This window comes from Trachymyrmex cornetzi, unplaced genomic scaffold (assembly GCF_001594075.2).
Source record: "Trachymyrmex cornetzi isolate Tcor2-1 unplaced genomic scaffold, Tcor1.1 scaffold579, whole genome shotgun sequence".
NCBI lineage: Eukaryota > Metazoa > Arthropoda > Insecta > Hymenoptera > Formicidae > Trachymyrmex > Trachymyrmex cornetzi.
Window position 1 is genome coordinate 1,652,706 of NW_017299892.1, and position 22,611 is coordinate 1,675,316.

At 37.3% G+C, this 22,611-nt stretch overlaps 1 protein-coding gene across 1 annotated transcript; it reads right to left on the reverse strand.

Moving 5' to 3' along the window:
• Positions 1 to 2,529: 2,529 nt before the first annotated feature.
• On the reverse strand, positions 2,530 to 5,400 carry LOC108766266 (achaete-scute complex protein T3). The gene is made up of 2 exons (XM_018515446.1): positions 4,238 to 5,400; positions 2,530 to 2,608 (listed from the first exon to the last, which is right to left on the reverse strand). The coding sequence occupies exon 1, from the start codon at positions 5,142 to 5,144 to the stop codon at positions 4,275 to 4,277; it is 870 nt and encodes a 289-aa protein (XP_018370948.1). The 5' UTR covers positions 5,145 to 5,400; the 3' UTR covers positions 2,530 to 2,608; positions 4,238 to 4,274.
• Positions 5,401 to 22,611: the final 17,211 nt, after the last annotated feature.

The window sequence follows — 22,611 nt, forward strand, 5'->3', positions numbered from 1 at the left end:
TTCTATAGTTGAATGTAGCGACTCTTCTTCATGAAAAGATACACTAATGAAAAATATATTTGAAATATATTTGATTCGAGAAGTGTCTCCCAGTAGAGGAAATCAAATAAGTATATAGGTATATGAGTATATTTGAAAAATATATTTTAAATGTAATATATGGAAATAGAAAAAAATTAAAAGATTTAAGGCAAATGAGAGTAAGGCGCAGTAATTGGCACAAATTCAATTATAAAACAAAAATTATAACAAATTTTTACATAGATGTATTAAAAAAAAATAGACACAAAAATATATATTCAAATTGTGTTTTTATTTTGAACGTTTTGGCCAAACATTTGGGGCCATCTTCAGCGAAATATATAATAAGAGAGAATTTAGACATGGAGATTTCCTTGCACACCACCATAATAGATCGAGTGACCACCCAGATGCAAATTTAAATTCCTTCAATTTGGTTCCATGCCAATGATGAATTGTAAAATTACAAATCCGAATAGGAATTAGACGTTATTAATTGCAACTGATTATTCAAATTAAAGTAAACCACTCACTTGCAGGTAAGAATGCAAGAAAAGCTCGATAAATAACGAGATATGAAGATGACTCCAAATGTTTGGCCGAAACGTTCGAAATGTAACACAATTTGAATATTTTTGTGTCTACTTTTTTTAATACATCTATGTAAGAATTTGTCACAATTTTTGTTTTACGATTGAATTTGCGCACCAATTACTGCGCCTTACTCTCATTTGCCTTGAATCTTTTCATTTTTAAAAATTTGAGAGTTATTACTAAACTTCCTATTATGGAATTGGAGTCTGGGTAGCTTGATAAATAACAATACTGTAAAGTTATTCGTAACGTCATTCGTTATATTTAACAAATCTTATTACAATGTTTTTTCTATTTACAAGAAGACACTATCGATCGCGAAACATCGATCGATTCGCTCCGGGCGAGTACACAAGTTTGCTCCATTGTGTGTGATTCATTCATTTTTCTTTCATACATAACTTACGGTGCATTGTACAAATTATTAGTGCTGTCAATAGTCGGGTACATAGGTATTTCGAATGTTACTTGGGTACTTGCGTATTTATTCCAAAATAAATTTACTTCAAATGATTAGGAAATGAACACTAAATAACGACGAGATTATGTCTCGATTATGTCGTATACATACGTTTATATTTTAAGAAAGACAATCCATGAAAAGACACATTCAATCAGAGAATAATACTATATTCTAACAAATATAAAAAAATGTATAGCATTACTCTCTGAACATTTTTTAAAAATAGATAATGCTATTCAATCCCTAAAACGCATAAATAATCCATATAAACATATATAATCTTAATGTTATAATATTATATCGTTTTCATTATTACCAATTTTTATAGTTGGGACACGTTAGATGAATATCTACACACAGGAAAAAATAGGAACTGGTTAGCCACAGATATCAAAGTTCTGTCCAAAAATAATGTAACTTAATATAATGTATCTGAAAACACATGTAATTTCTTTGAATTTGAGTAATGGTTAGGTATCTGGTATAGAGATTACTCGACCCATACTAACAGCATTGTAAATAATTATTACATAATAATATAACAACATAATTATAATTATAATAATGTAAATATAATAATATATAAGTATACAATGCAGTTATATATAAAAAATAATTAAATATTTGTGTACATGAGTAACGTTCGAAATACTCGAATATCTGAATACTGACAGCACTAACGCTTACTATTCGCTGATATAGCCAGTCGTTCCATAGAATCGCTACAGATTTTATGGAATTACCGCGAATTAATCATTTTAACATATATATACATATATGTATAATTATTATTATTGTGTAATAATAATATAATGTAATACAATATATAATACAATATAATATAATATATAAATGTAAATGTAATATATAATATAATATATATAAAATTAGTATATAATTATTTCCATATACACAATAATAATCATAATTCCTGTCGACGGATCTCTTTTTAAAAACGACCTCAAATTATTATTAGTAAACTATTCATTGAAATGTTTTGAATAAAAATCATAAATTTCTTCGGTGATATTTTTGCGTTTTCCTTAAAACTACGTTACTTTTATTAAAAATATTTTTGTTACGCAATAAATAGTTAAATATAATTTGAAGACGTTAAGATGGGTGAGCCATCCTGAATAAATAATGTATAGGTACGCCCCCTATCTTATATTTACTTTTGGATAGTGAAATACGAGAAAACGTCATAATAAATTACAAAATAGAAAGCTAACATAATTAGAAATTGCATTTATCATGTATTTTTGAAGTATTACTTCTAATTGTACGTTTCAAAATTCGATATCAATATACGACACGTAATTTTAGAGACGATATATTTCCAAAGATTTTTCTCATTTATATAAAAGAGTATATAACATATTTTACGTAGTTCTTCAGACGACAAAGTGCAAAGTAATATGACTAGATTATAGTTAATGCAACAGCCGCTTTCTTCATTTACCTTTATTTCTCTTGTTTGCATTGTTTTTGATTTTTGATCTACACGCGTGCCTTTGCATTTGGTCATTGCTGTAACAGAAAACGGAAAAGTTTCTATTAGATATGCGTATTCAATATTATTAACGTGAGACAATGATTTTTATTTGAGTAAAGAAATTGAAATAATGTTTTTAGAATACACACACATATATATAAAATACATATATATTGCATTGAACACGTTATACACAAAATTTCATGCGAATGATGCGACTCAAAGACGACATTCAATGCTTGCGCTTTCAGTATGATATCGATTCGTCCGAATAGATCACGGGTTTCTCGTTGGTAGAGGATGATAAAAAAGAAGCCCTGCAGGTATACGAGATGGAAGAACCAGGGGATGATTTCAGGTAAGGGCGGTTTTACTGCAAAGGAGTCCTGCACGCTCTTCGTGGGCAAAAGCGAGAGAAAAAGTGGAAAGGAGTGGAGAAGAGAGAGAGAGAGAACGTACCGGTTCAAAAACCGACAAACGAGGGACGGGAATATCTTGAAAGATGCATTCAAGTTAAACGCGGCAAACGAAATCGTCCTCGTGAAAAAGAGAGGTGGAACGGGACGGTGGATAAAGAAAGATGGGGGACGGGAGAAAAGTGAAAGATGAGGATAAGGGAAGATACACACACACGCATGTAGAATGTGACGAGAGATCCGAAAGTTACGTCCATCAAGATTAGAGGTAAACTCGAGCTTTGAAAGACAGTCAAATTTCTCCTATATTCGCGATTTGTTGAGGTCTTTGAACTATTATTATTATTATACTCTTACATATTTTTATTTCGAATTTGTTCAATTAAATTATTCTTATTTGAGGAATACTATAATCTTCAATGTGAGAAATTGAAACAATCTTTATGGTATTTCATTTTTATTAAACGTTGAGCTTACTTTATACAATGTACATATCCAACCGAAAAAAGGTGTTCCCCGATGATCGGATCGAGCGACTTGGAAACGTCGCTGAAGGACGAGGGGCGGGGTGGAGTCGGGGAAAAAAACGGTAGAAGAGGGACCGACACTCACGCACACATGTATGTGTATTAACGTACCGTGAAAGAAATCGCGGTACAAAAGCGTCGCTCCTCGAATGTATACGCGGTGCCCCTCTGAATGGAGTCTGTGATTTGAATGGTTTCAGCGAGGGTTCGTGCGCGCCATTGTAAGGGGGCAAGGTCACAAATTTACTCGGAAATTTCTTTAAGCTTCCCGGTAACGTAGCGAGATATTCCCCCGTGAACGGAATACGTTTGTCAACTGGTGAGGGTGGCAAACACACAAAAAAAATATTTTTTGAGAAATCGCGCTCGAACATCATTGTGTCAATGACATTTGTCAAAAATCAGTTATTAATTTTTAGATTAATTGTTTTAAAAAAGACGACGTTATCTGAAAAATTTTATTTAAAAACAGCTTATTCGGAAAATTAAAAATGAAGATGATAAAACATACTAATTAAAAATTGTAATAAAATTATGTTTGATATACAACATCACAAGATTCACAATCAACTGAGTCACAAAGATTTTTTTAGTAAGGTGACATAAAACTGACATTCACAATTATGACACGCGACGCAACTCTTTGAGGCCACAAGACCTTGCAACGTGAATGATCCGAAGTTACAATTACAAGAGAAAAACATCAGATCACGACACCAACCTTCAGAAGGACGCAGAGCCCAGCGACATCGACATCCTCACTGACTTTGTTGCCACCAGGAGATGACATCTAGCAACTCTTCGTCCTCCGGGCTCATCGGCTCGTAATTGTCGTAACTGTCGGAATGCGTCGTGTAAAGAGTGCCAGGTGTGCTGTAACCTTGACTTCCGGCTGACGAAGTTTCAGAGACGAAGCTTGGCGTTGGTGAACTCGACGTCTCCGAGCATGTTGTCGGGACAAAAGTCGTCGGACTTGCGTTTTGCCTAAGGTGTTGATGTCGGAGATCAGATCCATGTGGACTACCGTGATGATGGATCTCCCCGGTGATGCTACCTCGTAGTCTTAATTCCGCCGAATGATTCGAATCGGAATTCACTCCATTTTCAGAGTTGGAGGATGTTGAAGAAGTCGGCGAAGCTCCAATGGACTCTGAGCCACCGTCGTGTTCTTCCAGAAGACGTTGAAGACTCCTGATGTATTCCACTGCCATCCTCAAGGTCTCCACTTTAGATAGTTTCTTACTGCCAGCTCTGGATCCTCCATGAGTACCAGCCGTACTACTTCCTAGTGCCTGTGCCACTGTCTGTGGTATATGTTGTCTCAAAGTGGCGAACCCGTTGTTCACCTGTTTTACCCTGTTGCGCTCACGCGCGTTTCGCCTAGCCACCGAGGCAGGTTGATGTGGTACCGTGCCATAAGGTCCAGTTGCTTGACCGTAGATCTTGGATCGCTTGCAACCGTGTTGTAGAGTACTGTTGTTGGTTGGCATACTGTTGGTGGAGACTATCACGTTGCCGCGATGAGTCTGCGCGTTCGAAGTGGCGTGAAGGCCGTGGTGGTGATGTTGCTGCTGCACACTTAGCATGATGGGCAAAACGCTCTCCTCCTTGGGCCCCACTAAGGTCATATCACGGATCCGAATCCCCCCACTACCCGGGAGCAGGAATTGTAGCAGCGCGTGCCAGGCGACCTTCGTGCGACGTACACTGCTCGACGTATCGAAGAGAAACTTCGTCGAGGAGAGGTCGATACTACTCGTTAACACCTCGTAGGAAGCGCGGTTATAGGAGGTAAGAAAAACAGACGAAAGCGTGTGTGGTTTACTCGAACGAAAAGAAAAGCGTGGGAAGAAAAATTAAACCGCACCCTCGATGCTCTCGGTACGATTCTGGCTCCCGAAATGCCTAGCCAATGAGGGTTCGGGGCCTTATATACCCCGGGTCGGGCACGCGCCTATCCCCACGCGCACTCGATCTCGGGTCCTAAACCCCCGTCTTCTCCCCTTCCCCCGTTTTACCGGCCCGCAGCTCCTCATACCCCTGTGATTCCCCACTACTACGGTCCCAAAGGCCCTACGCTGCCCGAGATTCTCATCTTCGATCGTCCTTACTAGTACACCGCTACTATCCCGATCTGTTTACCGATTTGCTTTTCGGAGCATACCGCGTTATCAATATGATAGGACTTATCGTCGGCGTGTGCCGTCAAAGTAGTTGACAGATTGATAAGCAAATGCTAGAAAAAGATAAACTGAAAGATATAGCTTATAAACTCATTTTTTATTGCGTTTATGACTAGGCAATTAACTCTCGTATATATGTATAAATATTAACTATAATATATTCTTCTATATCTTTTTTATCCAAGTTCCTCTTTATATGAAAATAAAATGTTAATATATCATGTGCAATAAAAACATGATTCGAAACTATATAGATATCTTGCAAGAAATATAAATAATTTGTATTTTGATACAATTAAAATAATATTAGGAAAAGAAAGTATGAAAGGTATGAGAAAGAATATTAAAAAATTTTGATACCGCAGCTCATTATTTTAAAGAACGTTTTGGCAAGTTATCTACAAATAAGAATTAATTCGCAGGCTATGGAAAATCTGTTTATGAAGAAATGAATTTTTCATTAAATAGCTCAAATATATACAATAAGGTCCAATATTCATATATCTAATCCTGTTTCGCGATCCTCACGTGAGAGACACTGGCGCGCGCATACGAAGGGTCCACATCCCCACCGGTCTCGTGGTGTCTCGGGAATCGAAATTTGAACAGTTACCGGGAGAAAGAAAAGCTGGTCCGGGGGCCCGGGCAAGTCGACTGAGCGAGATGGCGAGAAAGCGAAGTGTAGAACACATGACGAAGACAGAAGCCGTAGAAGAAGAAGAAGAAGAAGAATGATGAGGAACAAGGAGTGGGAGGAGATGGAGAGGTCTGCGGCTGTAGCTGTAGAGAAGCTGTGCAGAAGACGAAGAGGTATCGGAGGAGGGTAAGGGAGCCCGGTGGCACGGAACATACGAGTATCCGAGACGACTGCAACAGTGGGGAGAGTAGCGGCAGAAGAGTATAGCGATGGGCACGACTGCGGCACGTGTCTTCATCTTATATAGCGCACAGTTTAAAAAGTGCATTGCAAAACATTGGTAAACATTAAAGAGTTCTTTGACAATTTCAACAATCGATATATCGTTAATTTATTATTGAGTTGAAAATGTATAGAAAAATAAGTTTCATTTCGATAATTTACCAGGACAGAAAAGTCCATTTTCTTCACGAAACGTTAAGAACTGTGAAAGGGGTAACAGATGACGCATAGGGTGCAAATGTAAACAGTACTAAGAAAATTTTGGATCTACTGATAACTTGTGAGCCTGAAAGAAATGGAACCAATGATATCGCGCTCACTGCCGTCACTAGTAAAGAAGACATGTATGACGACAAAGGGGAAGGGGAAGAGACGCGAGCCGTCCTCCCTTCCTCACATTCGTGGCGCGCGCCTACTCCCATCCACCGGCTCTCCCTTCCTCCAATCCTCCATTCGTCCGGTTTTATCCTCACCGAACGGAGCGTGCGTCTGCATGCATGCATGCATACGTGTACGAGGGCGCACGCGTTCTTGCTCGGGTCTCGTGCTTAAGGGCGTTTGTGTGGGGGATATGCGTGCGTGCGTGCATACACGCGTGAGGAGTCGCGTTTCTGTACGCATACGCGTTTGCGTGTGCGTGCTTGCGCGTGGAACAGGTATATGCTCTCCTCGTTTCTTCTTTTTTTTTCTCCCTTTCGATTCTGGCGGTTCTTTCCGTCTCTCTTCGTCGGTCTGTCTTTCTCTTTGTCGAAAAGGCGACGCGTGAGGGAGCGTTATAGGGCGGTAAGGTTTTCGCTGGACATTCCTACGTGAATAAATAAACGTCAGGCGGACGCTCGACGGTTTAGATAGATAATAGATGCGCGCTTTGAAACTTTTGATAAGGAAACGTATAGGAACGTAAAAGAAATAGCACGTCTCGAGAAACATTGATAATACGGATGTTACAGAATGAGTAAACTGTTAACAAAAAGCTCACAAGATTTAATATGCAATGTAAATTTTACAGCTTACTGTTAATATAAATTTCACATCTTACTCTGTCTTTACTAAGTTTGAATTAATTAATATCAAAGACATTCTTTCATTTCTTTCGTAACACTGATGATATGAATGGCATTAGCATTATGTTAAATTATTATATGAATATTTGTATAAATATTTGTTACATATAATTGGCATAATAAATAATTGCTATGTATTTAACCTTTACAAGATAGAAAAGTTGCTATAATGGCGCTAAAAATAGTGTCATATTTTGAGGCAAGAAATATAATGAAAAAAATCAATTATAACAAATCTTAAGGAAAAGCTGTAAAATTAAAAAAATAGACTCCCATCCTCAAAAGGTTAGCTATGTATTTAATTATACATTATTATTTAATTATTTGATTAACCCTCGAATGTCACACATGGATCTTTCATGTATTAAAAATAATCATTTTTGTACTTTAATAAAATCAAAAACTGCTTTTTTTCAAAAATTAAAGTTACAATGTTTATATCAAAACTGAATTATTTTCTTTTTCTGGTGCAGAAAATAATTTTCGTAATTTTTTTAAACATTTTTTCTAATATTTGCATAGCAAAATAATTTAGTAGAGACCTTAAAGGATATGTGTGAATTTTTACAGAATTTTTCGAGCACTTTAAGAGCCTTAAAATAAGTGTGATGTTCGAGGGCTAATGAAACAAAAACTACAAATGTCATTTAATATGAAAAAGAGACTAAGCGCGTGGCAATGTCAAAGAATTTGAGTGATTGCATATGTAAAGAATGGAGCGATGACTTTTTGTATGAGAAAGAGAGAGAGAGAAAGAGAGAACCAAAATAAATTCGTGATAGCCTCAAACCTCTGAATTAGAATTTATTCCGTAATTATATTCCTTGGAGCCTCTTTCTCGATTCTCTCTTACCAAACACTTCGCCGCTAATTACTGTGGAATTAATTACCGTGTCGAGTAGCGAGATGAACGATGCCACGTTTTGTGTTCTCCAAGTCAATCCTTGAAGTATGCGTCGGCTCCAATGCAACAGCGATCCGAAACGCGCGTTGCAGGCGCCTCAGGCACGGCGTTAGATGTTAGATCGTTCGGATCATTGTCCCGTGCGATCATAGAGATTAGGGGGCTTTCTGATTGGTCGGATGAAGTATGGATCGTGGATGCACTATGCAGTTGTTACAATTTCTCTCAACCCTTTTGTTCTCCATCATTTTCACGACGGAGGCGTTTAGAGCAGTTTAGTTCTATAATACGTTGTTGTAATAATATACCGGTCCTGATTTGTGTCGATTACACGTTACCGTAAACAGTTTAACAAGTATCTAAGTATATAAATGATAATAATAGTTGTAGTTTGTTTTTATATTTTCAATATAGAAACTCTTTCATAGTGAAATACTTTTTGCGTGTCAGATATGTGTATATATATATATATCAATAGATACACATATACTCATATAGCTATTCGTTACTTTTGGATATTGTGAAATTAAATCACTTTTGTAAAACGCTGTATTCATATACGTCATGCACAAAGAGAATTTTTCTAGATCCCTAATTAACTACAGACGCTTTATAACGAGGACAAGGTCAAAAATAATTGTCTTTGAAAAATTAAGTTCATCAAGCAAAACGCATCGTCACAAAGATCATTTATAATAATAAAGACATCAAGTAACGAATCTCATCATGGTTATATGATTACAGCCTGTGCTTTTTTTTTTACAAATTTCAAGTGCTGTGTATAAATGTACAAATATACTGAATGTAAGCGTACAGTTAATTTTGCAACGATATATTAATTAATAACAGTTAATTAATTTTGAATAAGTTTATGATTTTAATGAGAGAGAGAGAGATTTTATAAAGAAGATTATATATATTAATATATTTAATAAAAATGTCGTATTTTTTATTATAACGGTAAATATAACATCGTCGTACCTAATTGAATTCGTAAAAAATTAGATTTGACACACACGACATAGGTTTGCCATGAAAATACGTGTTTTTACGCGTCGGCAGGTCGACACCGGCTCGCACATGTAATGTACAAATACTTCAATGTTCTGGAATGGGCAGGGAGTCGAGAAGGGTAGTTCGAGGGAGAGAATTTACTCATGCATGCGTCTATTTCGTGAAGGGTCATGTGGGGTTGCTGAACAGAATATAATCGGCGACACATATGGCGCGCAAACGAATGTAGGTAGTGCGTATTGGTGCATGAGCCAACGTATCTAACATATGTCGCAGCAGGTTGGCCGGATACCGACATTCTTGATTAATTCATTCGTATTAAATATTTTAAAGATTTTTTTAAGCCTTTAACAAAGAAGAATTGAGATTAGAACATTTTATATGAAAGATTGTGCAATAAGTATAGAAAATTACCAAATTGATCATCGAATCAGTTATGCAGGGTTGGCAAGTAATGCGTTACTTGTAATGTCATTACAGTTACAAGTTACTTTTTTTGATAATATTTGAGTAACGATGTTACATTTTCTTCTGAATAACGTTTATGGTAACGTAGTTAAATTTTTGAGATAATGGTAACGATTTCACTTATCGTTACTTTATTTTTATTTACGTAAAAGTTTTAATCATAACTAGTATATACATATATATATATATATCTTTTAGTTTTTTTCTCTCCTAAAAACAGAATTCTTCCATCTTTTTATAGTAAATGTAAAAATTAGATATCTGAGAGAATAAAATACGATTTAATTTGTTTCTATATTTTTATTAATTATATATCTTTACGTCAATTGTACAGCGGCTTTAAAGTTCCCTGAATGTGCATTAGTTTTGACAATGAAAAACGCTATTATATGCAGATTCTTATAGTAACTAAAAAAGATTCTATTTTTCGTAGAGAAAAAGCTAAAAGATTGATACATATACGTATTTATTAGTCTTTTAGTTTTTTCTCTACTAAAGAATTCTCCCATCTTTTTTATAGAGTTACTGCTATTATATACAGCTATTATATACAAATTCTCTCGATAACTATAAAAAACTATGGAACAATTCTGTTTTTAGTAGAGAAAAAAAAACTAAAAGATTGATAAATATGTATATGTATCAGTCTTTTAGTTTTTTCTCTACTAAAAATAGAACTCTTCCATTTTTTTTAGTTACTGCAAGAATCTGCATATAATAGCGTTTTTCATTGGCAGAACTAATGCACATTCAGGGCACTTTAAAGCCGCTGTACAATTGACGTAAAGATGTATGGTTAATGAAAATATAGAAACCGCGAAATCCTCGATACATTTTATTATGTTATTTGATAAAGTATATTTTAGACATTTTATTCTCTCAGATATCTCATTTTTACATTTAGATTAGAGTTGTGTACAACGGCTTTAATATGCACTGAGTGCGCACAAGTTTTGCCAATGAAAAACGCTATATAATATTCTATTAATATCAAGAAAAAAGTAACGAAAAAATAACGACTCGTTACATTTTGAGTGACGGTAAAGATAACGAGTTACTTTTGCAAATCAATAACAAGTAACGATAACGAATTACTTTTTAGGAAAAAGACCGGTCACGAATTATTTTTATGAGGTATCGTTGCCAACCCTGATTATATGTTAATAATTAATCAGTTATAAATGAACGTTGCGTGAAAAAAGACCGTAGTTTATTTGGCAAATATTTTGATGAATAGGTAATAAAAATAAATAATTTATAAGAAATATATATATATATATAAAAAGAGGAATTGATTAGTGTATAAAAAAGCTACATAATCATATCGAGATATTAAATGCTTGGATAAACGGTGTGCGTTATTAAGATGGCGCCAATTACCGTCGAGAAGAGCATATGCACTTATCATAATTGAACTGTTCTTTGCATCCAAGCACGCGCGTACATTAATGGACGGCCAAGCACTTTAAACAAAGATGCATAAAAATTTTTGACAAGGCGGTACTTATCAGAATTTATCTTTCCAACTCATCCTTCCTGAATCCCATCTCGAGAGAAGAAAAAAAAAACGCGCGGCGACTGCAGCGAGTTTCGTCGCGACGAATTAATTCGTAAGATAAAATGCCACCCGCATGAGTGTGTATATATATACGTTTTTGTCAAGATATAACCAATAAATAAATAAACATATCTTAATAAGTTTATTAAAAAAAAATATTTTATCTTTAGCGATATGATATATTATCATGTTAATGTTATGAAATTAATTTTTAAGATGGAAAGACGTGGTACATAATTAATGTACGAGCACAGTTATTACATCTGCATATTCATGTATACATATACATACATATACGATGGAGAAAATTCAGTTTCGATTTATTTTTCACTTTGTTCCTCGTCTTCGTTTGCCAGCCTTGATTCCGGAATTTCGCGCTCTGCGGGAGGTCTCCGAGGTCAACCGAGAGTTGTCTCATCACTCTTGCCGATCGAAGGGTGGGATTAAAAAATCCAGGATATTTAAGATTCTGCCACATTGAAGCAAATACGTTATTTGTATCAGAACCCGGTGAATTGCGTACGCATGTAACGTTGCAATTACGCCGGCGCGGAGCGACGCGACGGATACCCGCGCGAACGAATGCAATTGCCGTGACGACCGGTGCATAATCCCCTCGTTTAAGCATAAAACGACAAAGGCTTTACGGCTCCATCGGTCGCCGCGAGCGCATCGCCATGCTGATTAATGATCCACGACACGTTCCACGCGAACCGCCCGGTTGCGGTTTTCCATGCCTCACGCGAGCAACCTTGCCGGTTTCACTGAGAACGTTTTTTTCGCGATGAAACCAATATATATCGCGCGCGACGTACAAGGATGAAGCGTAACACAGGTTGTCTTTTTGATAGGTTGCGATTTCAATCCTTTGCGAGATGTTGCTTTAATTATAAGATATTTTTGAAACTTGCTTCCTTTTTCGATGTAGAGTGAGATAACCATTCGATATAAAAATCATACACTTATACATATGAAAACCTGATATGGTAAACTTGCATTAACAATGTTTACAGCTGCAATCAACTACCCGCATAGACAATTTCATGATAACCGTATCGAATCTCTCTCTCTCTCAAGTTTTTTATGTGTATGTTGGATTCTCTTCATTTTTGTCTTACTAATCTTCTTTGGTAATAATCATTTATGGATTGGTGATAATCATTTATGAATCGTCTCCATTAAACTGGTCTTAAATATTTTTTTATCTTTTTATATACGTAATAAAGATTTATCTTTAATCTACGATGAATCTATTCGAATATGTCAAAGATGTTCTTACAATTAGTCAGCCTTGTCATCGCAGATATCAATATAATAGTTAGAAAATATTACACTAAAACTGCACTAATATTAATTTAGATTTTAATTTGTCTGTATAAATATATGATCAAAAAATTCTTTAATTTACTAATACAACTAATAGATCTGTTAAATTACACACACAAACTACATTATATTTATCGATAAATATAATTCATTTGTAATTTTATAATTATATAGTTTGAATCCATTAATGATATCTATATTACATATATTGGTGGATACATAAAGTAAACTTAATTGGACCTGTGACATCATCAATATATACAAAGTAATGCAATAAGAATATTTAAGTAATTTGTTATCTTATTGCATATCGGATTCGCTGGCACACTTCAGTCCAACATAATCGCGGTTTCTCTCCCTCATCGTTGATTTTACGCGTAAAAAAGGCATTGTCGCAAGATCCAAGATCGTGGATCGACGATCAGCACGACGATTCTTCTCGGTGAAGATTTATCGTGCGAGCGGTCCTGTGTACCTTGATATAATCCCGAGGTGGACCTGCGTCCTTCTGCGGCGGATCATTCGACGAGTCATTTTTCACGTGAACGCACAAAGGGAACGCCATTCGGGGGAGGAGACAGAAAGACGCGCGCTTGCAGAACTATCTGGTTAGACTATCTGTACACCGACGGACGTCTCGCAGGAATTTTTCGTGCCCGACAAAAGGCGGAATCATGATCCTACACGAGCTCTCGGCCACTCGTTGAAAGGCCGAGCTCAATCGAGAGCTACCGTTGATCGTCACCGATGATTCGAAACGGCGATATCTGTGGGAGAAAATATGAGGACCGGCATTCAAATGCTACTATACGAGTCGATGGTCCTTATATAAGGAAAGCTTGACTGACCGACAGTACTTGTGTCAAGAATATTAAATAACGAATACATCGTTTAATTTCGATTCTTAGTAGCATTTTTTTTATGGATGAAACTTTGAAAAGGATACTTAAATACTGATAGTAGATGTTTCTTTCGGGAATTGCTCTACGATGTTGCGTCATAATAATAATTTCGATTCTTAGTAGCATTTTTTTTATGGATGAAACTTTGAAAAAGATACTTAAATACTGATAGTAGATGTTTCTTTCGGGAATTGCTCTACGATGTTGCGTCATAATACTACATCCTGTACCTTCATGGTTGCCATTCGACAATGATTCCATTCAGCTTTCTATCGCGTCACATTTTATCGCCGGCTAATATTAAATCCAGTTTGCACACTGTTATATATACAAGATTAGGAAGAGAGGAAACTAAGGTCGAACATCAAATTTGAAACGCAAATTCGCGTCTTATCGCTTGCAGTTTTCAAAACCCTCAAACTTTTCAATGAAGACAATATATTTCTTCTTCTTTCGTTGATTTCTTCGCAAAGATTCTTTTGCAAACAATGACCGAACTTGTTTGGTCGCTTTATGACTTCTCGGATTTTTCAGGTGTCTAAGGGTGTGTTCTCTTGCCGTGAGAGGGAAAAATTTCTTCCGCGGTACACCTACCTGCTACCGTATATACCGCCGACGTGGTGGTTTTTTCACGATGTTATCTAAATTGTCACTGTGTGCAACCGGACGCCGAAGGATATCAGATATTTCGAGATAGCCTTAATTCCACCTTAATTACGGGATCGATTAATCGGGGGATTAAGCAGAGAGATAGGTTTATTTTCATCGTGAAGTCCTTTTCCCTGCACGGTGGTGGATCACGTTAAGGATTGAATCGTGTCCTTATACATTAATCGATTAAATCTTAAAGAGCCTTGAATACATTAGCCGGAGAACAAGACGCCGCGCGAGAAAAAAAAAACGACGGAGACCTTTCTCCTTGAACCGCGTCAGATACCGGTAACGGTGAAATATCATGCATGGAGATGCATTCACCGATTGAAGCTTCATTTACACTATCCATGTAGCCGGTGGTATCGGAAAACGAATCAATTAATTTTTTTATCTAAATTCGTCTTTTTATTCAATATTAAATTCATCTATCACTGATCTACTTATTAAACAAACGGTATAATACAGAGAAATCTGGTTAATACCATTATATATTTTTCGACAATAGCTACACAAATAGATAATGTGATTCGAAATGAAAATGGGAATTAAAATTGAAATTTCAATGTCAGCAATTGAATAAAATTATTCTTACTTCCGTCGACACAAATCGGCAAAATTATATTACATTCTTTGTCGTGAGATAGTCGCTTAAATATACTTAGCCTTAAACTGTCAATTGTAATGTTGAGATTTGTACAAGCGAAAGATTTGTGGCATAAGCAAATTGCAGTGTGTAGTAATTCTTGGAACAAGCAAAGCGAACACGCGCGCTGCCCATGCCACCTACAATTTTCCGTCTGGCGCCTATTGTGAGCTCTTGGCACGCGATTCCACGCGCACCTCGTTGACATGCAAATATCAGGCAGCTGATGACGACCGTGGCGATTTTCGCAGTCGGGTGCGAGGGATGCAACAAGACTATGCATGCGTATCGTTTACATGTGCGTGTATGATGGTGTCGCGCGCGCGGCGCGGCGCGGCGCGTTTCCACTTTCACGAAATGACGTGGTCTACCCTGAGAGGTCGGATGCAATCGCTTGGATGTCAAGGTCTCGCGGTCAAGGACGCGCTCACGCGAGCCCGCTCGTTATACCTGTGACCTGCAAAGGTCCGGAGCTTCGGAGCTCTCGGGGCCCCGAGACCCCGTCGCGCCGGTCTGCCACGACTTGGAGCATCACCGGCGAAGAGAGGTGATAGGGGGAGGAGGGATAAAACACTTAAATCTCTTTTCTCTCTTGCTGCCGCCGCCGCCGCCGCCGCCTCCCGTGCGAATTATCAGCAATTGTGGTTTAATTATAAAAATCCTCGGATGCATGTGTGCACCGGCTTCTCGTACTCCCGCACGGCGGCAACACCTGGTAAATGCGCGTAGAAAAATACGCAGGAATCTTGCTTTTCTGGAGGCTTCTCTTGTAATCACGATCGACAGATAATCATATCCCCCGTCGCCGAGATGAATTTTAACAACCGCTAATTAACTAAGATATGAACGCTGTGACGTGAATTGTATAGGAGATGAAATAATTTGATTCGCACGGTGTTATAATATATTGCAATTTTCTTCACGGATTATAAATTTACTCGCGCGCGCAAGTGATATTAGAATGACATCGCGTTATGACGAAAATGGCATTTCATCATGTTATATTTTTTTTGTCAATTTGATTAGTCCATTTTTCTATCGCTTTGAAAAATAACAGATATTTCTTTTCTAGGAAACTTCATTTCTTAAGTTGTACCATTTTTGAAGTAAAGGAGCGATGTCATCTATACATCTTTTGGGAAATTCTGAGTTTAAAGATTTGTTATAATACTCTCCTTGTCAGTTGTACAATAATTTATTATGATATACATATAATAAGAATTCTCTATAAATTCTTTCAAGTCAAAGCAGATTTACAACGTCGTAGTTGTTTTACAATTACATCGTTACAATTAAATAAAAAATTGAATTGACCATAAAATTTTAACAAATAATATTTCTCATAGAATTGAGCATAAAAATGTTTTTTTTTTTTTTAAATTTCTTTATCTCTATCTTGCTAGCGTAATTTTAATATCTTAAATAACTGGCATAGCATTTTTTTTCTCCTAAATGATAATTACCTAAAACGATATTTTAGATTACGGCAAAAATTCAGAAACTACTTATAAAGTTTGTGTTCCAATGTAATTAACTTTATTTGCTGCGTCACCCTGAAATGTTGCGATGCTTATTCGTGCAGAAGGTACGATCGATCCACGAGTCGCACGCAAAAAAGTGGACCCGAAAAGGGTGCCCACTGTTCTGAGGTGCTAAAAACCTCGATAATCTCAGCGAGTAATAACGAAGGACAAACCTCAAAAAGGATCCCCGAAAGGGGGCGTGCCAAAAAAGATACCAAATGCGGGACAGGACTCGAGAGGGAAAAAAAATAAGTACAAGTCCCGTAAGGGAGAAGGAAGAAAAGAGCTTGGGGAAGGACAAGAGAAAGAAATTAGAAAGATTTTGAAGATAACGAGTACGGCATGCGCTCTTTCTTCTTTCGTTTCTCTTAGCGCCAATACTCCGTTAATTATATATCACTCAATTATAATTATCTCCGGCAAGATAACGAATCGATTATCAAGATGGCATTGAACGAAAAACCAATCGGTTTTCAGATAAAATTTTTAGGCAAAGTGCGTTATTGTTGTTCTGTGAATTTTTCTATCTATATGTTTTTGACTATCAAAAATAATTACCGAGCCATTATAAAAAAGAGAAACGTTCATTCCGCAGATTTTTGAGAACCAATTGATGCCCATTTCTATCAATGTAGATTACTTTTAATCCGGTTCAATCTACTCTTCATCTTTTTCTAGTTTTAAGAATTAGAATAAGATGAAAAGTAAGTTGAATCGAAATTGAAATTGATCTACATTGCTGTAAACGGATTTTAGTGATAGAGAAATCTCTAACTCTGTTCATTTAGAGCATTTTTTGAAAGTTTGCAAAGCGTTTCGTTTTGGCAAAAATTATAGCATGACTTTTCGACGAAACAATAATTTTATACACGGACAGGGTGTACATGTACTACGTATTTTCGGCATGCGTAAGAATAGAAGATGAGGGAAGATACAGTAAGGAAGGAGGAGATGAGAAAGCAAGAAGTCGGCCTGGAAACGAAACGGCAGGTGGAATTCACACGAAATTTACTCGTAATCGGCCGCGCGACGTATTTCATGAAAGGCGTACAGTACGATACAGTGAAAAGAAGAAGGTGATTAATTCAGATACATTTTTTATAGCAATTGAATAGCGTATAATGGCAAAACTTTTTAGTTTTAATAGCTTTGGTAGCAATTCGATCGATGTTCACATGCGAATTCCGATATTAAACAACGTCGCGAGAGACGAGAGTTCTTCTCCGACATGCAAGGACGCCAACTAATAATTTTTTACATTGTTTGTATTTTGTGGAGCTTTTTTTACAAAAAGTGCATGCATGCCACGGATTTACATATATCTCGAAACCTGTTTTATACGTTCGCGCGAATAACAGATTGTGGCGTTATTGCACCTTTTGTCGTTATAATTCTTGAAATCACGAAGACGTTAATCCGCCAATATCCAATATCGTTTGGACGACGAGTCATAAAAGCAGATACAGATATTACGATAAATACCATACGTTTCTCTCTTCGCAAAAATGCTCGCGTGCAGTACAGAAAGTTAACGGTGACGTCATGTTCAGAATTTTATATTCTTTAAGCAGCGTGTGGACGACGCCATAAGACGCGTGCCGCAAATTCTTCGTCGTTTTTCGATCGTGGAACTTTTACATCGATTACGATGAGAGATATGAGACGACACTTTGAAGATGCGGGCTTCCGAGGTTGCCAATTACGATGGCAGCTGCTGTCTCGAATATACCCCGATAATGCTATTCGGTTTGCAAGATATCGATATTTGACTACGATCCAATCGGTTCGATCCAATTTCTTAACAATATTTTATACCTGAACACATTTAATTTAAAAAAACTTATATAGAAACATCTGCGAAAATACACACATACATATCTGCATTCTTAAACGTTAATTGCATTTAACGGTAAGATATTGATTATAAGGATAAGTCGGTATCCCATTTTGTTAACAGCTTTTAATCATAATATAGATAAATTAAATGGAACGCGCAATATATAAACGGTGAGCTGTAAAGCAATAGGTTTTATTAATTTATTAACACTTTCGGAAACTACGTCTGAATTATTTTTATACCGTTTTAGATTCGAATAGTGTTTAAAATTTTTTGATTTAAAAAAAATTAGGTAATTTATTTTTTACCAACATTGCGTAAGATTCATTTTATTGTTACAAAATATGTGCATTTAATTACGTTGCAAAGTATTACATCGAGGTACAAATCCTTACATCATAATGGGATAAGAAAATTATTTATGTTAATAAAGCTAGTTATTATCCGATTCTAAATGTTAATCTGCAAATATGTACATTTGGATATGCACAAATATTTATAAATAAATATTTTCGCGTAGTTTAGATACATGAAAAAGGTATTTGTATTTTATAATTTTTTGTGTGTTAAATATCGTTCGCTTAACCCGATGTGTAACTTTTATGCCCGCAACACCTGTTTTAATGCAATTTAATGTAACGCGACAAATAAAAGCTGTCACACGCAAAATTCGAATATATATTGATGGCACGCACTCTCGCGACACAAGATTCCGCTTGCGCGCGCGCGAGCGCGTGCTTCATCAAGATCACGCATGCACGCACGCGAAAGAAACTTCGTGCATCAGGATTCATCTTTGCGCGATGCACCTGCACCTGCCTACGGCCCAGGAGCTCATTTAATGTCGCACGTTACGTCAGAGCGAAACTTTAAGCGGGGTCCTCACTTAAGAAAAGACCGACATGTGTAAATGGTTTACTCTCTTTACCAAGGGAAAGAGGAGAAGAGAAATATAGAACTAAAAATCGCAAACCATCCTTGATCTCGTCGATATTAATAGCGACGTAAGCCGGATAAAACGCATGATGTGTCTAAGAAAGATTTACATATAATTCATATTTTCTAAATATTTTTTCCATCTATATATAGAATTTCTTTCTTCTTACAATTAGCATTGATTACTTTTCTAAAAGAGGAGTCAATATTTGAGTGAAAACGCAAGATACAAAATAATTATTGTAGAATCAACTAATTAAATATGAAAATGAGCGATTTCCATATTCAATTACGTTATGCACCTGCGTCAAATTAATTTTCGTTCTCTAGTGTTTCAAGGTAATTGGTCTGTGTTCTCCAACATACACAGTACACACGGTATTCGATATTGCATGTTAATATAAAGTATCGACGTGAACGGATAATTTTACCAAAAATCTGTATAGAAACTCTAGGAACAATTGTGAATTTCCCTGTCCCTCTGCCTTCCTCTCTTCCTCCTCTTTTCGCCACTGAGCTCGAGAAGTTAGGCAAGGTGTCGACGGTGGCCGTAGGAACGTTGGGAGTCTGCAAAGCTGCAGGTGACGAGTCCGGTGGTCCTCTTTGGCGCACGACCCCGGTTCGGTGTGCGTGCGTGCATGCGTGTCACCGTACATGAAGAAGGATGGTGCAGGGTATACCTGGCTCGTCGATACGAGAAAGAAAGAGAGAGCAAGAGATGGGCAGGAGAGAAGTAACATTCGGATCTGCGCGACAGAGCGAGAAAGGTAAAGGATACACGAAAGATGGGGAGGGACGGGGGCAAGGACCAGGGAACGTCGAACAGGAACGAGCGCCGTGGAAGCGAACCTGTAAAATGGTGTATGAAGAGCCGAGGCGGCCGCGGAGGGCGCGTGGCAGCGCCCTGCTCAGCCCAGCTGCAGCTGCCGTTTTCGTCGTCCGCACTCCGCATGTGCGCGCGCGGGGCCCGATGTTGGGCGTTCTCTTTCTCTCCCTCTCCTTCCTGCTCGGTCCCTTTCTCTCTCTCTCTCTCTATCTCTCTTGGTCTCTCCTTTCCGACCGGGTCTTACGCGCGCGTGCTCGCCCGCACGCCGCCGGTGCCGTGGCGCGCGCCAACACTCATTAACGCGAAACTGCTGCAGCGCGGCGCGCGTACTTTCGCGCGGGTATCGCGCGACGGAGACGCTCGCCTTTCGCTTCTCATCTCACCCATTCTTCATCGACTTCGAATTAATGTACGGTATTAATTTGCAAACGGTAAAAATCGGATGGCGCTTGATACGACGTCTTAATGAGCGATCATATAATCGCTGAATTATGAGTTTCGGTAAATATAAAAAAAAAAAAAAAACAAGGAATTAATGAATCGCGATAATTATGTGACGCGTGTGCTTCGTGTATTCGTTCGGTATTAAATTCCGCGGTGTGGAACTAAGGGATAACGTCGAGTACATTTTGAACGACGATAAATTTTATGATTACTCGAATATAATAAGATTCCTGAGCTGGTCTGGTTTTGCCGCTTTAACCGAAATTGAGATTTCGATGATCGACAACTATCTTTTATAACGGTTGCTTAATTAAGATGGACCATCTTGATACGTTGCTTGATGAATTTTGTAATAACCCGAAAGTATTTGGCAATAATAAGTGCCAGGTGAGCGTCTTAACACGTTATAATTTTATGAAGTGTTGCCGTTATCTTGAAAATTGCTACATTTCATAATGTAATGCAATCATGGGATTAAGAAAAAATATCAGTCAAAATCTGTCTTGTGTGAAAAGGATTGGTAAAAAAGTAATTAATATCAATTAATTGATGTATTATCAAAAGTTAAGCAATATAATATAATTATTAAATTAATATTTTAAGATATTATCATTTGTAAATGACGGGGAAAGTACAATTCCATGCAAGTTTTCGAATTAATTTACATTCCGTAATGTTCAATGTTGTCGATATATCTGTAATATCTCCAGAAAAAAGGGAGATGGTTTGGAATTGATAGATCAATGATGATTGTAGTATCTTCAAGCCGGGGAAAAGTGAAATATTGTAAAGAGATACCATTCTGATGGAAACATGACATCGATGTGTTGAATCCGACAAAGAAACTTTTCATGAAGACATCTTAATTAAGACGAAGCGGCAGAGATGTATATGTCTGCACGTGTAATCTTAATCATACGGCGCCTTATATAAGGAGGTTTTAAATCTTTTCATGTAATTATTTGATCCGATATGGTGCGTACACGATTATGCGCTTTCATTTGTAACGTCGCGTCATGCCGATTCACATATAGCATGCATTTTCATGCTTGGTCGTCATTACATGTATTAGCTTTGCCGAGCTGGCATTCCCGAATTTGTATGAGGCAAAAACGTCTTTCAAATATATTCCGCCGGATCTATAACTTTTTCGTTAAATGGTACCGTTGACATAAAAATAGATGTCTAAGAGGGAAGCATTTACATTTCCGTAATGAAAAAAATTCACGATCGTGTCGGTCCACCGCAAGATATGCATATTAGGACAGAATAGTATTAACTAGATATCTACGAAGAGTATAACGACTACATCGCATCAAAATGTAATATAGTACCAAAGTTATAGGCTGTTGCATTAATTTCAGCACAGACGGTACACGCCGTGCTTCTCGAGATAAGAAGGGGACAGCTTCTGGCGGCTTTCATCCGCCGCTCACGCTGAGAGGACGAGAAGTTAACTGCCAAATTAGTGGCGTGCAATGTTAACATCCTATCAAAACGCTCGTAATCTCCTGTTTCCCTCGGTTAAATTAGTAGAGAAACTTAGCTTCGTCACAGCCGGAGTTTGGCGGTCTTTTCCTTTTCACGAACAGTACGTGCATCACTCGCGCGTGTAGATCACGGTTGTAAATAAAAGATCTTATACACTTCGTATCGAAGGATCGAAGGTTCTCGACAAGCTGACGCAAGCTCTGGCGAATCAGAAACGAATCCTTGTTGATCCTGGCGGCTTCGATCTTGAATTTCGTAGGAAATATGAATGAACCGGCTACTAAATCGTACATATTGAATAGTCTGCCATTGCCAATTAGAATGCTGTCGGGGAACTTTTAACCCTAGTCTCTACCGGTTGGACATATCGATAAAACTGACGTGAGTCATCGATGCTGACCGT